Source organism: Emydura macquarii, unplaced genomic scaffold, assembly GCF_026122565.2.
Source record: "Emydura macquarii macquarii isolate MOO-44397 ecotype Brisbane River unplaced genomic scaffold, CSIRO-AGI_Emac_v2 contig_1386, whole genome shotgun sequence".
NCBI lineage: Eukaryota > Metazoa > Chordata > Testudines > Chelidae > Emydura > Emydura macquarii.
Window position 1 is genome coordinate 1,981,278 of NW_027131523.1, and position 20,434 is coordinate 2,001,711.

Sequence of the window (20,434 nt, forward strand, 5' to 3'; positions counted from 1 at the left end):
CCCATTCCTCACAGGGACGACGATTGGGGGGTGTGCGAGGGGGGCTGGGCTATAGACCCCAGGCGTCCGTGGGTCAGTCTCTGGGCTGGCTGTTCCCGAGTTGGAGCATGGCCCCCCCCCCGACCAGCCCTGCGAAGGCCTGTGCTTATCTTTGGCCCTGGGCGTCTCCGTTACAGGGTGGGGCTGGCGTGAGGGTCCCCCCCCCCCCAGCAGCCTCCAGGGACCGGGGGGGGCCGGGCGTCAGTCAGTGCTGGTTGTTCGTCCTCAGTGCAGGACAACAGGTACTGGAGGGGGAGCCGGGGGGCACGGGGGGGGGGCTGCTTTGGGAAGAGGGACCGCAGGTGGGGGGGGGATGGTGAGGGGGAAGGGGCGACTGGGGAGGGCACGCTGGGGGGGGGGGGGGGGGCATAGCCCAAGCGTGGGGCTGGGTGGGTGGAAGCGGTGAAGCCCGGTAGGGAGCAGGGGGGTTCTGCTAGGTCGGGGGGCCAGACCCTCGAGTTGGTCGTTAACAACGTGGCTCCGTCCAGCCAGGGGCCGTCAGCGAGCCGGAGACGCCCTGAGAGCTAACTGGGGCCCCCCAGTCTCTAGGGGGCACCGGCTCTGACCTGGCCCCATGGCGGGGTGGCTGGCTGGCTGGCTGGCTGGCTGGGGGGGGGGGGGGCACGGGGCTTGTCTCCTCTAGGGGCGCCAGCTCTGATCTGCCCCATGGTGGGGGGGCCGGCTGGCTTGGGGGGATGGGGCATGGGAGGTGCTACCCCGATAAAATCCCATCACCATTCCGGGTATCATTCTTCCAGGGCGCCCCCACCCCGTTCATCTGTGTTCCCCCGCCAGCCTCCAGTCCTGGGCGTCTGCTCGGCTACCCCCCCCCCCGTTGCGTTGGGTGGCCCCCCACGGCTCTTATCAGCCGCCCACAGACGCAGCCCCACCCTGCCGCTGACACACCCGAGCTGGGCCCAGCTCCGGGACAGCCCGCTTACACGATGAGGGGATGGGGGGGGGGGATTGTAGTGGGCCCCCCCACGCTCAGCCCCCAAAAGGTCTGGAACTGGGGTACAATGGGAGGGAATGGAGCCCCAGCCAGCATGATGCACTGCGGGGAGGTGGGGGGACCCCAAATTTCTCATGGCCCTAGCAATAAAGTTGTTGGGGGCAGGAGGTGGAGCCAGGTCCCGTCCAGCCACGTCCGCCCGCCCGCCCTCGTCAAGCTCCAACCTGTGCACGTGTCGTCTTCAGACCAGTTCGGCTGCTCGTCCCCACCGGGAACCTGCCCCCCCCCCCGTTATTACTCCACTCTCTGGGCCAGTGGGATGCGTTGTTCAAGGGGGGGGCTCAATGGGGCTCTGCACCACTGGAGGGCATCGATTTCTCCTTGCCCTGGTCTATAGCAAATCAGGGAGCTGAGCCCACGTGTTCCCCTCCCCAATTTTCTGACCCCCCTCCCCCCCCAAAAAAATCCACCCAGCAGGCAGCGGGGGCAGTAGGGGGCGCTGTGCTGCGGTGGCGGGGGCAGGAGACCCGGACGCCTGGGTTCCTCACGCCTTTGCTCTCTGGCGGGCAGCACCGCGGCCCAGCACGATGGCTTCGTTCCTCCAGCGCTGTCCCTTCCTGACCCGGGACCCCAGCGTCTTCCTGCTCAAAGTGCGCCCGTTGCTGGTGAGCAGCGCCCAGCGCTGTCCTGTCATGGTGGCTCGTACCCTGATGGGCTCCTCCCCACACCTGCAGAGGGGGGCGGACAATCCCACTCCACCTGGTGAGTAGCGGGGGGGCTGGGAGCCAGGACGCCTGGGTTTTCTCCTTGGCTCTGGGAGGGGCGTGGGGACTAGTAGTTGGAGGGGGGGGGGGGAGCGGCTGGGAGCCAGGACGCCTGGGTTCTATCCCTTCCACGTGGCTCTCTCTCCCCAGCAGAATCTGTTCCTCTGGAGTCGGGGCCCCCAGATGGGGCCGCCAGCCCCTCCCAGACCAACTGCCCCTTCATGGAGTCGGAGGTGCGGGGCAGCCACAGCCGCATCGTTCAGCGCGCCGGGCCGGAGGTGCAGGAGGACGTGAGGCTCTACAAAGCAGGTGAGGACTGCGCTGCCCTCGCCACAGAACCCAGGCGTCCTGGCTCCCACCCTCCCCCACTCCCAGTCCCCATTGCCCGCCTAGAGCTGGGAAGAGAACCCAGGCGTCCTGGCTCCCAGCCCTCCACTAACCCCCCCGTCTCCGTGACCCTCCCCTCCAGACCCGCTCAGCTCCCTGCTCCACGAGGTCCAGTCCAGCCTCCGGAAGAAATTCCTTGACCCTGATGGGCCGGGGCCCGACGCCCGGCTCCTCCCCACCCACCTGCTCCAGGACAACATGCCAGGTGAGGCCTGATACGGGCTAGGTGGGCCCGAGGGTCTGTGGGGAGCCACCGGGCTGGGTGGGGCTGCCTGGGCGATGCCAGGCGGGCTAGAGGAGGGGACTGATGTGGCTTGGGCGGTTCTCCTGAGGGTCCTTCCCCCTCCAAGGGCATCCCGCGCCCAGCATCCCCAGCCCCCATCCTGACACCCCCAAAATTCAACTCAGGCTCCGCCCTTGTCACCCCGACACGGAGATAAACAGAGTCACAGACCACGCCCAGTACAGCGCAGTCCAGAGCATTGCCCCTTCCTTCCCCAATAATTCCCGAAGCGGATCTCTTCGGAGAAACCGTCCCAGCTGGACTTCAAAAAAATCACCAGCCCCGGCCAACTCCACCCGGCCTTGGGAAGCTGCCCCCTGCTGCATTGCAAACGGGCCGGCGGGCGGCAGAATCCCAGGTTTCTTTTCGACGGATAAAGGTCGAGGCGTGTTTTAAAAATTGGGAACCAAGTAAATTCTCACAGGGGCGGGAACGTAGGGGCGGGCGTGGGGGGGACGTCCGGCAGAAATTATCTCGAGACTGCAGCTGCTGAGATCACGGCTTCAGAGCCATCAAAGGGCCAGCGTCCCACGTGGAAAATATCCGCCCTCCCTCCGTCACCTGCCAGTCTGGCCTCCAGCGGCCTGCTCCTGGCTTTGCCCCGGGGGAAATCTTGTCGCTTCTTGGGGAAGGAAACGTTGCTGGGGAGCGTGCAGGGACGTCACCACTTGTCTGTAAAAGTCGAATCCCCCGAGCTGCAGGGAGTGAAGACGGATGCATTTGTTATCCCAGAGCGGCAAAGCCGGTGCTGGGGAGTGAGACCAGGGCGAGTTCGGAGCGCTCCAGCGCTGTCATCTTCTCCCGGCTTCTGGCCGTCAGAGGTTTAGGGACACCCAGGGCAGCGGGATGCATCCCTGACCCTCTTGGCTAATAGCCAGCGATGGACCTGGCCTCCAGGAACTTGGCTAGTTCTTCTCCGAACCCACTTATCTTTCGGGCCTTCGCAACATCCCCTGGCAGGGAGTTCCACAGGTCGGCTGGCCGCTGTGTGACGAAATCCATCCTTCTCTGTGTGTTAAACCCGCTGCCTGTGAATGTCAGCCGGTGACCCCTGCCCCCACCCCCACCCCCGGTCCTTGAAGGGGTACATAACACTTCCCTGTTCCCACGCGCCCCACCAGTCATGATTTTAGAGCCTCCCGCGTGGCTGTGTTGAACAGGCCCAGGCTTTTTAATCTCTGCACGCAGCAGCGGCTCCACGCCCTGCGTCGGTTTTGTTGCCCGTCTCTGCACTTCGTGTCCATGTCAATAGCTCTCTGCTGCGAGGGGGCGGCCAGGGCTGCCCGCAGCGTTGCGGGTGCGGCCGTACCACGGCGGTAGCGGGCGGCTCCATGACGTGGTCTGTCTCCTTCTCGCTCCCTTTCCTAACCTGCTGGTCGCTTTCTGGCCGCCCGGGGAGCGGCTGTTTTCAGCTGACGCCAGGATCTCATTGGTGCCCGCGACATCAGCTGCCCCCCGTTGCGTCGGTAGCGCTGGACTCGGGCGCCCGCGTGCCGCCCCGAGCCGCGTTGAATTTCAGCGGCCGGTCACTGGCCCGGCCGACCACTTTGCCGAGATCCCCTCGGACCTTGTCGCCATCCGCTGCGGCCGGCCCCTCGTGAGTCGTTTTGTAACGTCGCTCGGCACGGCACCCTCCGGCCTTTCCCGGCTCGTCGCTGGCCGAGCGCCCGTTCTCACCCGTGCCCGGCTGCGTCTCCGGGGTCTTTGCCTCCTCGACGTGACGCCACTGTCTGGACCCGGCCGGGCCGCGATTTCCCCGGGCGTTGCTTTGCCGAGGCCCGCGTGTCTCTCTTCGGCGCTGGCCTGCACGGGCCCGCTGCTCGCCCCGGGACACCCCTGGGTAAACCAGACCCCGGCGATTCCTCTGGCGGCAGCCCCTTGGCTGGCAGTAGCGGGGCAGTTAGGGGGGATTAGCGAGGGCGTGTGTGTGTGGGGGGATACTGCTGTGTCTGGGGGAGGGGACAAAACGGTGGGTCTGGGGAGGGGATATCACCGTACCTGGTCGTCTCTCTGCCCCGCAGGCTCCGGGGCCTTCGCCTACGACTCCTTCCTGGAGGGGCGGCTGGAGGCCAAGCGCCGGGATCACACCTACCGCGTCTTCAAGACGGTGACGCGCCGGGCGGACGCCTTCCCCTTCGCCCAGGAGGCGGCGGGCGCCGAGGTCTCCGTCTGGTGCAGCAACGACTACCTGGGCATGAGCCGCCACCCGCGGGTGCTGCAGGCTGCCATGTGAGCGGGACACCCCCCCCCACCCTGCAGCCCCCCCTGCACCCCCAGCCCCGGGCGCTGACCCGCCCTCTCTCTCTCTCCCCTGCAGGGATGCCCTGCGGCAGCACGGCCTGGGGGCCGGGGGCACCAGGAACATCTCGGGCACCAGCCGGTACCACGTGGAGCTGGAGCGGGAGCTGGCCCAGCTGCACCGCAAAGACGCCGCCCTCCTCTTCTCCTCGTGCTACGTGGCCAACGACGCCACCCTCTTCACCCTCGCCCGCATGCTTCCAGGTACCGGGCGCCTGGCCGGGGAGGGGAGAGGGGTTCGCCTGGCGGGGGTGGGGGTGGGGCAGGATGCCTGGGTTCTCTGGGAGGGGCGTGCTCACGGCATTAACCACCCCCCCCCCCCCCGCCCCGCCAGGCTGCGAGATCTTCTCCGACGCGGGGAACCACGCCTCCATGATCCAGGGGATCCGCAACAGCGGCACCCCCAAGCACGTCTTCCGGCACAACGACCCCCGGCACCTGGCCGAGCTGCTGGGGCGCAGCCCCCCCGGCACGCCCAAGATCGTGGCCTTCGAGACCGTGCACTCCATGGACGGTAGGGAACCCCCCCCACTCCTCCGCCCCCCCCCCCACGGTAACATCCCGCCCCCCCATCTCACCCTCCCCCCCCCCCCACAGGTGCGATCTGTCCCCTGGAGGAGCTCTGCGAGGTGGCCCACGCGCACGGCGCCATCACCTTCGTGGACGAGGTTCACGCCGTGGGGCTGTACGGCGCCCGGGGGGCCGGGATCGGGGAGCGCGACAGGGTGCTGGGCAAGATCGACATCGTCTCCGGCACGCTGGGTGAGTCGGCAGGGGGGGGGGGGGCGCCGTGGGGCACGGAGCAGGGCTGGGCGAGGGGCGCCCGGGCGGGCACTGGGTGGGGGGCGGATATCGTGGGGCAAGGGGTTGGGCGGTGGGGGGGGGGCGTTCTTCCCCGGCAGTGCTGGGGGGCACCATGGGCTGGGGGCCGGCCTCTCACCCCGCTCTCTCTGCCCCCCAGGGAAGGCCTTTGGCTGCGTGGGGGGGTACATCGCCAGCACGGCGGCCCTGGTGGACACGGTGCGCTCCTACGCGGCCGGCTTCATCTTCACCACCTCGCTGCCCCCGGCCCTGCTGGCCGGGGCCCTGGCCTCGCTCCGGCTGCTGGCCGGCCCCGAGGGACGGGCCCTGCGCCGCGCCCACCAGCGCAACGTCCAGCACATGCGCCAGCTGCTGATGGACGCCGGCCTGCCCCTCGTCAGCTGCCCCAGCCACATCATCCCCATCCGGGTACGGCCGGGCCTGGCTCCGCGGGGGGAGGCCTAGTGGTTAGAGCGGGTGGGGGAAGGGGGCTGGGACTCCTGGGTTCTCCCCCCAGTGCCAGGGGGTGAGCGGGTGGGGGGGGGGAGGGGTGTTGTTCCCGGACTCCTGGGTCCCACCCTTCTCTCTCCGGCTCCCCTTGCAGGTGGGGGACGCGGCCCTGAACTCCCAGCTCTGCGACCTGCTCCTCTCCCAGCACCAGGTCTACGTGCAGGCCATCAACTACCCCACGGTGCCCCGGGGCGAGGAGCTGCTGCGCCTGGCCCCCTCGCCCCACCACACGCCCCCCATGATGGAGTACTTCGTGGGTGAGCGCCGCGGGGCAGCGGGGCAGGGATGGAGAGCGGGGGGGGCGGGCGGACTGGGGCCAGAGCTCACCCACCCAGAGCTGGTGCCGTGGGGTGGGGGGGGCCCAGACCTCTCTGACTCTCTCTCTCCCCCCCCAGAGCGGCTGGTGCAGTGCTGGCGCCACGTGGGGCTCCCCCTGCAGCCCCCCGCCTCCGCCGCCTGCCACTTCTGCCAGCGGCCCCTGCACTTCGGCCTCCTGAGCGAATGGGAGCGCGAGTCCTTCGGCAGCCTGGGCCCCCACTACGTCACCAGCAGCGCCTGAGGCCGGGACGGGATCCCCCTCGGCCCCGGGGGGGCCCCGCCGCGGGAACTGAGCGGCCCGGGAAATAAAGCAGCCTCAGCTCGTGTCCCTGTCCCTGACTGCATGGAGCCCAGCTGGCCAGGACCCCCCCTCCCTGCCCCTCCCAGCGCTGCGGAAAGAACCCAGGAGTCCTGGCCCCAGCCCCGCCCCCTCTTGCAACCCACTGCATTCTGGGCTGTCTCCCCCCCAGGTCAGGGCCCGTTGTGGTGGGGTGACCCCCCCCGGGACATTCCCCCCCCCCCCCCGCAATCTGGACAGGTGCGTAGCTGTGTCACCCCAATTCTGCGCCCCCCCCCCCACTCCCGGGCCCTGACTCACTGTGTGAACCAGCCAGTCCTGGGGCAGCCCAGGCCCAGCCACAAACCGGGACCTGCCAGCTGGCAGGGGGCTGGGCAGGGCACACTCATTTACACGTCTCACACACACACACACACACACACACACACACACACACACGATTTATAATGAGCCAAGGAGTCGGGGACACGTCGGGGTCCAGGGGACAAAGACGCCGCAGCTGTTCACAGGTGGCTGTGCCCCTCCCCCGGTGTGTGTGTGTGTCAGGTGCTGCACGCGGGGGCGGAGCCACAGCTTTGCGTTTGGCTGCAGCTAGTCAAGCCAGGCGAGCCGCAGGTTTGGGCTGGGACGCGGCAGCGCGGCCGCTCCGGGCTGTGCGAGACGCGAGGCCACGACAGAGACACACTCACACGCGCTGGGTGTGCAGGGGATACAGCGTGTCTCGCACACGCACCCCCACGGGCGAAGGAAAGCCACGGCCCGGGAAGGGGGGTGGCACTTTCCTCTGCCCCTCCCCCCCCAGCTCTTACCTCTGGGGGGTCCCCCTCAGGCATCTGGCTTCTGCGCGGCGTGCGGCGTGGATGTTTGGTGCAGGGTTTAAAGGGCGGCTTGTCACACCCGGCCTGGCCAGCGCCCGCCTGCGAGAGAGAGAGAGAGAGAGAGAGCGCGCGAGCGAGCGCCCAGCCCTGGGCCACAAACACAAACGGGGGTTTTAACGCTTAGTGACATCGGTCGCGGGCCGGGCGTGAAATGAATATTTGCTGCGCGACGCCGCGCCAGAAAGGGGCCCAACGCCCTGCCCCCCAGGGATGGGGAACGGCCCAACGCCCTGCCCCCCAGGGATGGGGAACGGCCCAACGCCCTGCCCCCCAGGGATGGGGAACGGCCCAACGCCCTGCCCCCCAGGGATGGGGAACGGCCCAACGCCCTGCCCCCCAGGGATGGGGAACGGCCCAACGCCCTGCCCCCCAGGGATGGGGAACGGCCCAACGCCCTGCCCCCCAGGGATGGGGGACCAAAGCTTCCGGGGGGGCGGCAAACCTGAGCACCGGGCCGTTCCGCGACCCAGCCGGCGTCATTTCCCGGCACTGCGCCCACTCACAGTGAATGCCCCCTCGCCCCTGCTGACCGCCCGGACCCGAGACGCCTTCGCCAGCCATTGAGCTGGTGCGGCTGCACAGCCATGCCTGATCCGCCTCCATCTGCTTCACCGCCTCCCTCTTCCCCCCCCCCGGGTCTGTTCTCCTGGGGGCCCCTTGTGAACCCGGGACAGACCGCCAGGTCCGGAGTTCCTGCAAGTCGACACCTTGAATTCCATGCCTGGCTCGGAGCCGAGAGCAACCCCCCCCTCCGGACCAGCGGCTGCCGTGATGTGCTGATGACAGCTGGAGCTGAGCTATTGGGGGGGATGGGGGAGACAAGCAGGGGAGTCAAACCCACAAGTCCCCCCCATGCACTGGGAACCCACCCTGCCTGGGAAACCAGCGACTGCTCCGGCTGCACTGCTACATCCTGCTGCAAAGCAGGTAAACTAAGGCACAGCCGGCTGGCGAGTCACAGCCCCACTGGGAGAGGGGCCGCCCACGAGAGAGCAAATGACTCACCATTGGCCGTCTGGTCACAGCAGAGCCAGCTCCAGCCCAGCTCCCCTGCAGCTCCCTGGCTCCAGCTCTGGGGTCGCCATGGAGCAGGTCTGGGCCCCCCAGTGGCCTCCTGCGTCCGGCAGCCAAAGGATCCAACGGCCTGCAGAGCCCACCTGGGTCGCACGTCTGCCCACCTGGGAGGAACCTTCCCTCCTCGTCGCCGGGCTGCATGACCCAACCAGGCCAGACTGCTTCTTCCACACAGGGGGACCCCCTTGCCCAAGGCAAAACCGGTGCAGCTCCGTCACCTGCTCCGGAGAGCAATGTCCCTCGGCGCCAAACTCCGCCGAGCTGGGCCCCAAAGTGTTGCGGGATCAATACGTAAATGAGGCCTGGCTGCATCCCTGGCAGCGGGCGGCAGCAGAGCGTGCCCTCCCCGGGCATCCTTTATCCACCAAGAGCCCCGGGGCGCTGCCCTGCAGCCCTGACCCCCGGGAGCCTCAGGTCACACAGCTCGCAGCCCTACCATGATGGGACAGGAGGGGGAAACATTGTGGGGTGTGCATTATTAGCAGCATTACAGCAGTACCTAGACGCAGGCCCCATCATGGCATGCACAATATTAGCAGTATTATGGTAATCTGGGCCCCCAATTATAGCATGCATGTTTTTAGCACCATTATGGTAGCAACTACATGCCACCACAAACATGGGTGCCCCTCCCCCAACTGTGGGATATGCATTATTAGCAGTATTACGGTAACACACAAGTCCACCCCAAACGAAGAGTCCACATTATTACCAATATTATGGTACTACATGGGAAGCAATTATAATGTGTACATTATTAACAGCATTACGGTAACACATCGGTGGGGGCAATTATAACAGGCGCATTATTAGCAGTATTATGGTAACACATCAGCTCCCCCTCCCCCCCCCAGTTATTGAGTGCACATTATTACCAATATTACAGTAGCAGATGGGGAGCAATTGTGGTAGGTGCGTTATTAGCAGTATTACAGCAGCACCGGGGTACCCTAAATTTGTGGCTGGGAGACAGGGGGCTGCGCCCCATTTCTGGGCACCTCTCTACCCCCTCCCCCACTGCCAGCTGATGTCAGGGGGGAGCTGGCGTCCTGGCTCCCAGCCCCACCCCCCCCCAACCCATTAGACCCCACTCCCTTCTCAGAGCTGGGGAGGGGACCCAGGCGTCCTGGCTTCCAGCCCCCCCCCAAACAACGAGACCAGCCAAGTGTCTTTCAGCACCTTTATTTCTCCAAAAGAGCCACAATTTCCCCGGCTTACAAAACCCTGGAGTACCCCAGTAATGGAGGGGTTCAGGGAGTGGGGAAGGGGCTCGGGGGGCTGCCCCCAATGCCCTGCAGCACCAACGGGCACCCTGGTGAATTTACACTGCACGGGGGTGGAGAACCCAGGCGTCCTGGCTCCCAGCCCCTCACCCCTGGCACAGGAACCCGGGGTGGGGTGGGGCTGGAGAGGGAACCGAAGGATTCACTCCCGCCCCCCCCGGCTCACGAGCTCCCCCTGCTGGCCCAGCGGAAGAAGTCGCACCGGGCGCGGGGGTCGTCGGGGCGCCCCGGGGGCCGGGCGCAGACGTAGAAGCGCCGCCCACGGTTGGGCCCGGGTTTGCGGACGGTTCGCAGGGCACAGGGCTCCCCGTGGGCCGGGCAGCGGGGCGGGGGCACCGGGCCGGGCAGCACGGCGCGCCAACGGGCCATGCTGCTGGGCTGGGCGGCTGCCGCCTGCCCTGGGCCGCCGTGGGGCAAGCCCCTCGCCAGCTCCTTGGGCCCCATGCCATTGCTGGGCCCCAGTGCATCCTGGGCCGGCTCCTGACCGCTCTGCCCTGCTTTATCCTGGGCCAGCTCTTGTCTGCTCTGACCCAGCGCATCCTGGGCCGGCTCCTGAGTCCTGCGCCCCGGGGCATCCTGGGCCGGCTCCTGCGTCCTGCGCCCCGGGGCATCCTGGGCCGGCTCCTGCGTCCTGCGCCCCGGGGCATCCTGGGCCGTGCCCATCCCCAGCTGGCCCTGTGTTGCTCTAAAGTAACTCAGCAGATCCCCCTGCCCCCTGGGCGGGCGTCTCCCCCTCTGTGCAGAGCCCCCCCGCCCCGCCCCTGTCCCCCGACATGTCCCGCCCCCCTCAGCAGCCCCTGCCCCCCGCTCTACCCTGACCAGAAAGCGGCTGAGCTTCTGCTGGGTGCCGGCAAATTCAGGCATGTGGCGGGTGCAAAGCGGGGGGTATCGGGGCGCAGGTAGGAAGGTGGATGCCAACTCAGCCAGCACGGGGCAGTGGTCGGAGCCAGGCACCTCGGGCAGGATGCGGGCGTCCCGCAGCTCACCCAGCGCCAGGGCCCGGTCAGCCAGGACGTAGTCCAGCCGCGTGCCGTGGTTGGTGAGGCGGGCGCCAGTGTCGACGCGCCAGCAGGTGAAGGCGTAGGGCTGGCTGGGGTGCAGGAGACGGAAGGTGTCGATGAAGAGTCCGTGCCCGGGTTGCCCGTCTGGCGCCCACAGGAACCCGTCCAACCAGCGCCGGCCTGGGTGCTCTCGGAATGTCTTCTGGGGGGGGGGGGAGGGGAGAGTCAGTGTCCCGGAGAACCCAGGCGTCCTGGCTTGCCCGCTCCCCCCAGATCAGCTCCCGGGGTACTAACCGGGTCCCCTGGCTCGCAGTGGTCGATGGGCCGGTGTGACGTGTTGATGTCTCCCAAGATCACGACGTGGCTGGAAGACAAGAAATGGGGCTGGGGTCAGGAGTCCGGAGGGACGAGCCCATGGTGCACGCACCCCGGATGGGGCCGCGGGGGGCGAGGTCTGCAGTACCAGGAGGAACTCTGAGGAGCGGTGATAGAGAGCCACGACCTGGGTGGAGGTATGGGGGGGTCACAGTGAGATTGGGGGGGTGGCCTGCACCTTCTGGCTCTGAGAGGTGCTTGAGTCCAGGTTGAGGGGGTCCGGGAGGTTGAGGGGGATAGAGACCCGTCTCTCCGCAGCACCTTGGCCCAGGTTTTGGGGGGGGGGGTCTGGGTACGTACCCCCCGTCTCTCAGCAGCGCCTCGGCCCGGCCCTGCAGCAGGCGGTAGAAGGCTGCCTGGTAGGCGACACGCTCGGGGCGCTGGGGGTCGGCCCGGGGACAGTACACGTTGATTACCGTCAGGGTGGTCTCCTGCTGTGCCGACGTGCTGGGGGGCGAAGGGGGGCAGAAAATGCACGGGGGGCTTTGGCTGCCATCTTCCCCCCCCAGCGCCCGGCTTTTCCCTGCCCCACTCCCCAGACAGACAATGCCCCACGGCCCCCCTGCACTCCCACCCTGGCTCCCCACCCCTCACCAAATGCGGTGGCGGGTAATCACCACGCGCCCCTCGCTGTCCAGTGCCTTCAGCTCCTGCGCTGTGAAGCCCCCCAGGTCTCCGTAACACCCCACGGCGCCGCCCTCCCCTGGCTGGGCCAGGAGCCCGGAGAGCCCCTCCTCCGCCGCCAGCGGGGTGGCGCTGTCCTTACAGAAGGTCGCCACACCTGGGGAGAGAGAGAGAGAGAACCCAGGAGTCCGGGGCCAGTCCCGACTCTGGGAGGGGAGTGGGGTCTCATGGTTAGAGCTGGGGGGGAGGGGAGGAAGAAGCTGGGACGCCGGGGCCCCAGGCCCCCCGTTGTACCTGAGTAGCCGCTGCGGGTGCGGCAGAAGCTGAAGTAGGAGTTGTAGCCCTCCACGATGGCCAGCGGCTCCGCCAGCAGGTCCCCTGGGGACGCGGGGTCAGGCGGGGTCAGGCGGCGCTCGGCCTGCCCAGCTGTTAGCCACCTTGGGCCTGGTGCCCTCTGACCCCTGCCCCTCCCCCCAGCTCATCACCCCTGCCCCAGCCGTGCCATGACCCCTGCCCCACTGCTCCCATGACCCCTGACCCCGCCCGGGCTCCCCCCGCCCCTGTGACCTCTGACCCACTGCTCCCGTGACTGCTGCCCCGCCCCTTCCCCTGGCCCCGCCCCCGTGACCCCTGGCCCGCTCACGGGTGACGCGTGTCTCCTGCAGGCAGATGACGTCCCCGCCCAGCGCCCCCAGCCCCGCGGGGCCCGGCCCGGCCCGCAGCCCCCCCACGTTCCAGCTCAGCAGCCGCATGTCCCGGGCTCCCGCCCCGCGCGGCGGGAAAGGGATCGGGACCGGAACCTCGTCCGCGTCACTTCCGCCCCGCTACGCGCACTTCCGCCCCGCAACGAACTGCACTTCCGCCCCTCACCGGAAGTGCCGCCTTGGAGTCTCATCTCCCGGGTCCCACCCCTTCTCCTGGCCTCACCCCCAGCCTAGGTCACCAGAGCCCCGCCCCTCATGACCACGCCCCCAGACCCGTGCCGGTAATTGGAGACTTTATTGGCTCTCAGGCAGGTTCATCCCCGCCCCCGCCTCCATTGGCGGCAGGGAGGCTCCGCCCCTTTCCGCCCCACGCCCCGCCCCCTTGCCCGATGGCTCCGCCCCCGCCCGCTGTCACTCAGCGCCTCTTGGCCTTGTCCTTGGCGGGGCGGCTCCGGCTGTCGCCGCGGCTCAGGCTGGCCCGGGACAGAGACTTCACCAGCGCCAGGATCCGGCCGGGCCTGCCGCCTGCAGGGGCAGAGAGCGGGGGGGCGTCAGTGGGGGCGGGGCGTGGGGGGGGGACGGGTGGGGGAGGGGCTCTGCCCCCCGCCCCGGTCCGGCTCTTACCCCGGCTGTGCGACGATTTGCTCCGCGGGGCTCCCCCGCCTCGCTCCGCCCGCCTGCGAACGAAAGGGCCGATGAGACCCTGGCACCCCCCCCCGCCGCCCAGCCCCCCCCCCCCGCACCTGCCGCCCAGCCCCCCAACCTCCGTCCCCCCGGCCCCTCCCCCCCCGCACCTGCTGGGCTCTTTCTTCCTGCTCGAGGGGCTGCTCCCCCGGCTGCTGCCCCCCCGCAGGCTGCCCTGGCTCTGCTCCCGGGGGGCTGGCGACTCGGCCTGGCTCCGGTGCCCCCCCGGGGACCCGTCTCGCTGCGACCCCCTCCCCGTGCCGGCTTGCCCGCGGGGCAGCGAGGGGCTGAGGCTGGGGGGGGTCCGGCTGCGCAGGCTCTCAGGGTCGCCCCGGGACGGGCTGGGGGTCCGCAGACTGTGGATGCTCACGGCGTCCCGGCCCCCGTCCTCGGCGGGCAACGACTCCAGGCTCTAGGGCGACAGGACGGGTTACGGCCAGAGAACCCAGCAGTCCTGGGGCTCGGCCCGCTGCTGCTCTAACCACTAGCCCCCGCTCCCCTGCCCCCCAGCCGGCGGTGCCTCACCCCGGTGGTCTCCTGGCTGATGGCTGCGAGCAGGGGCTCCCCGAAAGCCCCGGGGTCTCCCGGCAGGGCCTGTCCCTCGAAGCTCCGCTCCGAGGGGGGCCGGAGGAGGTGGATGATCTGCACCCACATGTCGAAGAGGTCGTGGCGGGCGTCCCCCTGGGGGCAGAGCTGCAGGTAGAAGGAGCGGCCGCTGGCCAGCTTCAGCCGCAGCTGCAGCAGTTCGCCGTCGTGCACCGAGATCTTCACGAAGCGCAGCGGGAGCAGCCTGTGGGGTGGGCAGGGGGCTGCGGGTCAGGAGCCAGGGCCACCCTTCGCTGGGGGAGGCGGGAGGGGGGCAGGCGGTGTCTCACCTGGTGAGCTCCAGTGTTCTGGTGGGGGGGCCCCCGTGGCCCCAGGCGGGGGCCCGCTTCCCCTCGGAGGGGACCACAGGCCGAGCCAGCAGCAGCACGTTGGGCACCAGGAGGGCGGGGCTGGTGCAGGCCACACCCACCGTGACCACACGGACACGATTGTGCACATCCACCACCTCCCCGCGCTTGCTGATCTGGGGGGGGAGGGGGGGCAGAGGGGCAGGTTAGTGCATCCCACCCCAGCCACCTGGCCCCAGCTGTGTGCTGCCCCATAGCCCCGCCCCCATCTCAGGCCTTCCCTATAGCTCCGCCCCCCAGCTCTGAGCCCCATCCCCCATCACTGGTCTTTCCTATAGCCCCCACCCCAGTGCTGAATCTCCCCCTGCCCCCCCGCCTGGTACCTGAATGAAGTCGCTCTCAAATATGGGCACATATTGGAAGATCTCGTACTCGCCGGCCCGGAGCTGGCGCTGCAGCGGCCCCATGGCCGTGTTCATCAGCCCCCGGGCCTGGTCGCTGTCTGCCGTGTAACACGGCAGCACCCAGTCCTCGTACATCTCCCCACCGGCCTAGAGCAAGGCAGTCCTGGGTTCTAGCGCAGGCGCTTGGAGGGTGGCTGGGTGCTAGGATGCATGCTGGGCCTTTTGAGGGTGACCTGAGCCCCCCCCAGGACTGCTTGTCCTGCACCCCAACTGCCAACCCCCCCACCCCACTGTGGGAGAGATGGGGGGGTGACAGTGGGAAATTTCCCATGTCCCTAGCCCCACGCCTGGGCTTCCCCATGGCACCCCCCCCCCCCACACACACACTCTGAGCCCCGCCTCCAGCTCCTGGGCTTCCCATAGCCCTGCCCCCCACCTTCCTTCTGCTCTCAGGTTCCGCCTCCCCACCTCCAAGCCCCACCCCCTGGTTCATGCCCCACCCCCATGGGGCAGTTCTGCAGCAGGGGAGGGACAAGTCCCCCCATTCCTTTGGGGGGGGGGGGTCTCAAGCAGCTATTTTAGAGGAAGGGAAGGGGCTCAATTACCCCCTCACCGCGGCTACAGCAGCTGGGGGAGGTCTGCAGCTCCTGCTCCCCCCTCCCCTCCGGGCTGGCGAGGGAAAATTATGACATCACTCCCCTCTCTATGACACAATGCCTGGGGAGCAAATCCAGCACGTGCCACGCTCAAGATGGCGCCGCGAAGTGTCCCACAGCGATAGCGCCACACCCAAGATGGCGCACGGGCGCGCTCTATCTCGTTTCCGACGCAATAAATATGGCGCCCTCCGCCCCCTACTGCGTTTGTATCCGCCACACCCAACATGGCGCCCCGCGCGAGTTCCTTTCCATGCCTCTACCAAGATGGCGTTGAGTTCCACAGGCTCAGTCCTCCCCCCCTGCAACGGAGGCTCCGGGAATAGGGTTCCAGCGGCTGGCTTTGGCCTGATTCCCACCACCGTGGGGCTATGGGGTGGGGGAATTAACGTCTCTACCATCAGGAGCTCTCCCCCTCCGCCCACGGGCTCCTGCTAGGGCTCAGCCTGGACCATGGGGGCCAGATGGCCCCAGTTTATAGGGAGCGTCCCACTGTTCAGGGCTTTTTCTTATAGAGGCACCTATCAGCCCCCAGACCCTCCCCATTTTTCGGCGGAGGTGGAGGGAGGGGAGCAGGGGGCCGTGGGTCAGGTGTGAGGGGTACCCACAGAGCAGGGCGGGCAGGAGGGGGATGGCAGGAGCGCCACCTCATAGGAGTTATCTTCTCTCTGCGCCCAGCAGCAGCCTGGGCTGTGAATCCCAGCCCCAGGGAGCCCAGCCTCGAGGAAGGACCACCCCGCACAGCTGCACCTCTGCCCTCGCTCCTTGGGGCTGACCCCACTCTAGCCCCTCCCCACCCTTAGCACAAACCGGAGGGGTTTTTATCAAAGCCCCCCCAGAGGAAACGCTGGACTTGGCCTGAGCCTGCTGCTAGCATTAGGGGTAAGGGACACGGCCGGGGAATGGCTGCGGTGTGAACCGTCTTGCAGCCAGGTTAAAAAAGCCAGGCCGTTCTAAGCCCGAGGAAGGATGGAGCGGGCAGAGGCAGCAGGGCAGAGGGCCGGCGGTGAAGGGGCTGGCGCAGGTGCAAGCTGGGGGAGCGGTCGGTGGGCTACAGCCCCTCACCTCTCCGTCAAGCACAACCCGCTTCTCTCGCTGTGCAGGGAAAACCAGCTCCCTGAGCCCAGGGCCAGCCCTGTGGGCGACACCCTGGAGCTCTCCTGCTGACAGCAGAAAAACCTGCTGGGAACATCTCAGCAGCACGGGTGGCCACGTCTTACCCCCCAAGGGGCTGTAGCCACCATGGGACAGGGAGTCTGGCAACTCCCTTGCCTGAGCCGGCCCCCACTCTAAAAGTTAATAGTCACTTCGCTAGCCGGGATCATGACACTTCCCCGCAGACAGCCCAGCGCCAGCACCACCTGCTGCTTTCCCATCGTCGAAAACGGGGCTAAGGCCAGGCAGCCGGGCTGAAGAGTCGAACCAGAGTTAAGAAAACCAGCCTAGTTACTCCAAGTGACACAACTCCAGCCTGAGAAAGGCCCTGCCCCTGAAAAACCTGAGCTGGGCTAGAGGGGAGCCATGTATATAACACAAGGAAGAAAGGCAAGGTGACAGCCATGACTATAATCAGAAGTCATGAATTACAGAAAATTGATGAGGGAAGCTAAGGGACACAGAAGGAGAAATCTGTGGCCAGCAGAATTAAGGAGAAGGCAGCGTGTTTCATGTATATTAGGAACCAAAGGAATCCTGAGAATGGGGCTGATTCAGTACAAGATGGAAATGGTAGAATTACTGACATTCAGGCAGAAAAGGAAGCCGTGATCAATAAATATTTCTGTTGTATCTGGGACAGATGGTACTCTCATCCGCTGATGAGACTAACTCTCCATGCCCCGAGTTGCTCTAGAAGATGGTAAGCAGAAGCTACTAACATTAGACATTTTTAAATCAGCAGTTTCAGGTAACTTGCATCTAAGAGTTTTAAAAGAGCTGGCCGAGGAGTGGGCAGGGCCATTAACGCTGATTTCCAGTAAGGCTTGGTGGGTGGGGAACGGTCCAGAAGACTGGAGAAAAGCTGATGTTGTGCCAATGTTTAAAGAGGGAAACAGGGACCCAGGTGATCATAGGCCTCAGCCTGACATCAATCCTGGGCAAGACACTGGAGCAGTTGGTCCAGGACTGGATTATTAAAGAAATAAAGGAGGGTAAATGAATGCTAATCAATGTGGGTTTATCACCATTAGATCCTGTCTAACTTGATCTAGCTGGCTGAAGAGATGACAAGTTTGGGCGATGAAGGTAACCGCGGTGACAGCGGCGAGGCGTGTTGAGTTGGTGCCGCACGACATCTTCATTCAAAACCTCCGACGCTGGAAAACGCGCATGGCCCACGTTAAACAAGTTAAAAACGGGCTAACCCGAGAGGTCTTAAAACGTAACAGAGGGAATCGGCAGCAAAGGGCTGGTTCCCGTGGGATCGGTTCTTGGCCCGCCGCTACGTAATACTCGTTATCAATGACCTGGCAGAAAACAAAACCCGCGCTGATAAAGTTTGCGGATGACACAAGCACCGGGAGGGTGGGACGGGGCACAGCTGCGGCGCGAGGGGGTAAATTGGGCACACGGTGTTTTGACACGGCTCACGGGGAACGTATCCAGCTGGGAACAAAACGCCGGCCGTACGCTCTGCCGGGGAGCAGCGACTCGGATAAAGTCAGGGGCCGGGGGAGAGGATCAGCAGAGCAGAAGCCCCCCCGCGACACCAGGGCCCGGGGCGTATCAAGCGGGGAACCTGGAGCAGGAGCAGAGAGGTGATTTCACCGCCAGCTCTGGCCCTGGCGCGACCGCAGCTGGGATCCTGGCGCCCGCAGTTCAAGGAAGAAGGGTAGGAAACCCGGCCCGAGAGCGAGGGACTCGGGGAGCGCGGCCGATTGGGCTGCAGGAAGAGAAGGCGAAGGGGCGACGTGATCCCCACACGCCCTCAGTCCAGCCGGGGACGGGCGCACGGGAGCCAGTGGCTGGGACGTCGCCTGAGGGGCGCGGGGGAGTCTCCAGCGCCGGCCATTCCCCCCTCCTCCCCCCAGCCGAGATGCGTTTCTAATGGACTCGCCCTCGGGGGCCCTTCTCTGGCCTGGATCCCACGGCCTTGGAACCTACGAGTATCCGCCCCCAGCCCCGTCGGCGCCGGAGGAACATGCAGCAGCCCGGCTTTCTTACCAAGAGTGCGCTTTTATTTTTTACCTTTTTTTTGTCTTTTTTGTCTTTTGGGGAGAGTTTTTTTTGTTTTGTTTTAAACCTCAGAGAATTCCCCCCCCGCGTTGTCCCCTCCCGCTGGACAGGGGCCCAAAGCGGTGGAGGCCGGGGGGGGCGGGGGAAGGGAGGATGGAGAAACCAAAGCTGAGCGGTCGTCGCCTCGTGTGTCCGGCTCACGTCAACACATTCCAGACACAACTTAAGAAATGCAACTAAACCAAAAAAAATATATATATATATTTATATATATCATCATTTGTCTCCTCGCCGCCCCCCGGCACGGGGGCGCTCGCACTCCGGCGGGGGGCGCCGCCGCTGCCTTGGAAAGGGAGGGGGGGGGAGATCCGCTAAACCCCGGCCCCCCGCTCACACCTGCACACCCCCTCCTTCCCCCGAGTCTGCCTCAGTACAAAAATAGCCACGGAGGCGGGGCGCCCCCCCCCGCCGCTCAGGCCAGGCCGAAGCCCTCGGAGCACTCCTGGATGGCCAGCAGCAGCATGTGACGCAGCTTCTCGTAGCTCTCGTAGGCCGGGAGGTCCAGCTGGTTGAAACTAGGGGGCGGGGGGAGAAATCGGTCAGGGGAGGGGGGGCAGGAGGCCAACTGGGCCCCCCATCGCAGGACCCAATCCCGCCCCCACCCCCTCCCGGGGCTCAGACGGGTCCCACCCCACCCCTATACCCAGGAGATGAGTGACTGCAGCTTGCACCCCCCTCCCCCTCCCGGAGACATCCTGCCCTGGGTGTGCGGGTCCCTGTCCATGGAGGAAGCCAGCCCCCCACTCCCCTGGTTCGGGGCCCCCCGGCCCTGCCCCTCACCACGTGTGAGCAGAAGGCAATCTGTCGGTGGAGCGGTCGTCTCGGTGGATCTGGAATTTCTGGATGCCGTTCATGCCCTCCAGGGCGGCGAAGCCCTGCAGGGGGACCTTGGAGGTGCCCGTCACGAACTGCAAGAACTTGGCTCGGTCGGCCTGGTCGAAGGAGCGCAGGGCTCGCCAGAACCACTGGATCTGCCGGGGCAGGGGGAGCGGGTCAGAGCAGGGAACAGCCACACGTAACGCCACCTGGGGATGAGCACCCAGCGCCGACATGCAGCCAGCTCTGGGGCGGGGCAGGGCAGGTGGGGAACAGCCACACATAACGCTGCCCAGCGCAGAGACGCAGCCAGCTCTGGGGCGGCCCCTCACCTGGATGGAGTTGGACTGGTACTTGTGGTACTCGGTGTTCGACTTGAGGTCGTCGATGTCGATGGTGGGCAGGCCCGAGATGAGCAGCTCCAGCTCCTGCTCCGTGAAGATGGAGATGAGGCGCTTGGGGATGATCTCGTAGAAGCCCTCCAGGAAGGCGGCCAGCTGCTTGCGGATGGCTCCTGGGGGGCGGGGCGATGATGAGTCAGTGACACCCCGCCGGGGGGGAACCCACCAGCCACACTTCACTGGGGGGAACCCGACTTGTCCAGAGGCTCAGCACATCACAGACGGAGCCCAGGCGCCCAGCCCTGCTCTAACCACTAGACCCCACTCCCCTCACCAAGCCAGGGACAGAACCCAGGTGCCCTGCTCAGCTCTATTTACAGCCCAGCCTCGCTGGGATGCTCTGGATGTTGTTTTTGCGTAGGTCCTACAGAAACCCGGGCTCCCCCCCAGCCGCCTACCTGTCATCCTCATCTGGCAGACCAGGTGCACGTATTCCTTCTTGTTCTCCTCCGTCACCAGGATGTTGGCCCCGTTGGGCTTGAGATCCCGCACTTCGCACACCCCGAATTCCTGCACCTGGGGGGCAAAGGAGGTGGGTGAGGGAGGGGCTCAATCCCCCCCCCCCCCCCCCAGCCGGACCCGCCCCCGCCTCCCGTGCGGCCTGGCGCCCGCTACCTCGGTGCTGAAGGTGAGGTCGTAGCCCAGCGTGGAGACGTCGTTCTCCAGCAGGTACACCAGCCCCTGGTAGAAGTGGTAATCCTCGCTCTCCATGTCCGTGTACCTGGGGGCGGGAGCGGGGTGAGTGGGGCTCAACGGG

The 20,434-nt window shown here is 66.5% G+C and overlaps 4 protein-coding genes across 9 annotated transcripts in view; 1 reads left to right on the plus strand and 3 right to left on the minus strand.

Moving 5' to 3' along the window:
• The first annotated feature begins 269 nt into the window (after nt 1–269).
• On the plus strand, nt 270–6,751 carry ALAS2 (5'-aminolevulinate synthase 2). 2 transcript variants are annotated; one of them, XM_067552170.1, is made up of 11 exons: nt 270–281; nt 1,562–1,753; nt 1,906–2,064; nt 2,225–2,347; nt 4,447–4,654; nt 4,743–4,927; nt 5,058–5,237; nt 5,321–5,485; nt 5,685–5,953; nt 6,129–6,291; nt 6,430–6,751. In XM_067552170.1, the coding sequence occupies exons 2-11, from the start codon at nt 1,579–1,581 to the stop codon at nt 6,591–6,593; spliced, it is 1,791 nt and encodes a 596-aa protein (XP_067408271.1). In that variant the 5' UTR covers nt 270–281; nt 1,562–1,578; the 3' UTR covers nt 6,594–6,751. The 2 variants fall into 2 exon arrangements, with proteins under 2 accessions (XP_067408271.1, XP_067408272.1); XM_067552171.1 differs by having other exon boundaries at nt 1,909–2,064.
• Nucleotides 6,752–9,768: 3,017 nt separating this feature from the next.
• On the minus strand, nt 9,769–12,785 carry APEX2 (apurinic/apyrimidinic endodeoxyribonuclease 2). Its single transcript, XM_067552183.1, has 6 exons — nt 12,529–12,785; nt 12,180–12,263; nt 11,856–12,042; nt 11,562–11,708; nt 11,181–11,250; nt 9,769–11,088 (listed from the first exon to the last, which is right to left on the minus strand). The coding sequence occupies exons 1-6, from the start codon at nt 12,635–12,637 to the stop codon at nt 10,048–10,050; spliced, it is 1,638 nt and encodes a 545-aa protein (XP_067408284.1). The 5' UTR covers nt 12,638–12,785; the 3' UTR covers nt 9,769–10,047.
• A 200-nt stretch (nt 12,786–12,985) lies between these two features.
• Nucleotides 12,986–15,231, minus strand: LOC137155803 (Golgi-associated RAB2B interactor protein 3-like). Its single transcript, XM_067552228.1, has 7 exons — nt 15,176–15,231; nt 14,550–14,717; nt 14,149–14,342; nt 13,799–14,063; nt 13,384–13,685; nt 13,214–13,266; nt 12,986–13,114 (listed from the first exon to the last, which is right to left on the minus strand). Exons 2-7 carry the CDS (start codon nt 14,703–14,705, stop codon nt 13,005–13,007), a joined length of 1,080 nt encoding a protein of 359 aa, XP_067408329.1. The 5' UTR covers nt 14,706–14,717; nt 15,176–15,231; the 3' UTR covers nt 12,986–13,004.
• Nucleotides 15,232–18,648: 3,417 nt separating this feature from the next.
• The window catches only part of HUWE1 (HECT, UBA and WWE domain containing E3 ubiquitin protein ligase 1), a 54,080-nt gene continuing 52,294 nt past the window's right edge, over nt 18,649–20,434 (minus strand). For all 5 annotated transcript variants that reach the window (XM_067552108.1, XM_067552105.1, XM_067552106.1 and 2 more), the window contains 5 exons: nt 20,293–20,398; nt 20,076–20,193; nt 19,609–19,790; nt 19,241–19,431; nt 18,649–18,975 (listed from right to left, as the gene is read on the minus strand). In XM_067552108.1, coding sequence (XP_067408209.1) covers nt 18,873–18,975; nt 19,241–19,431; nt 19,609–19,790; nt 20,076–20,193; nt 20,293–20,398 — 700 coding nt within the window. In that variant the 3' untranslated portion in view covers nt 18,649–18,872. The remainder of the gene's footprint in view (nt 18,976–19,240; nt 19,432–19,608; nt 19,791–20,075; nt 20,194–20,292; nt 20,399–20,434) is intronic.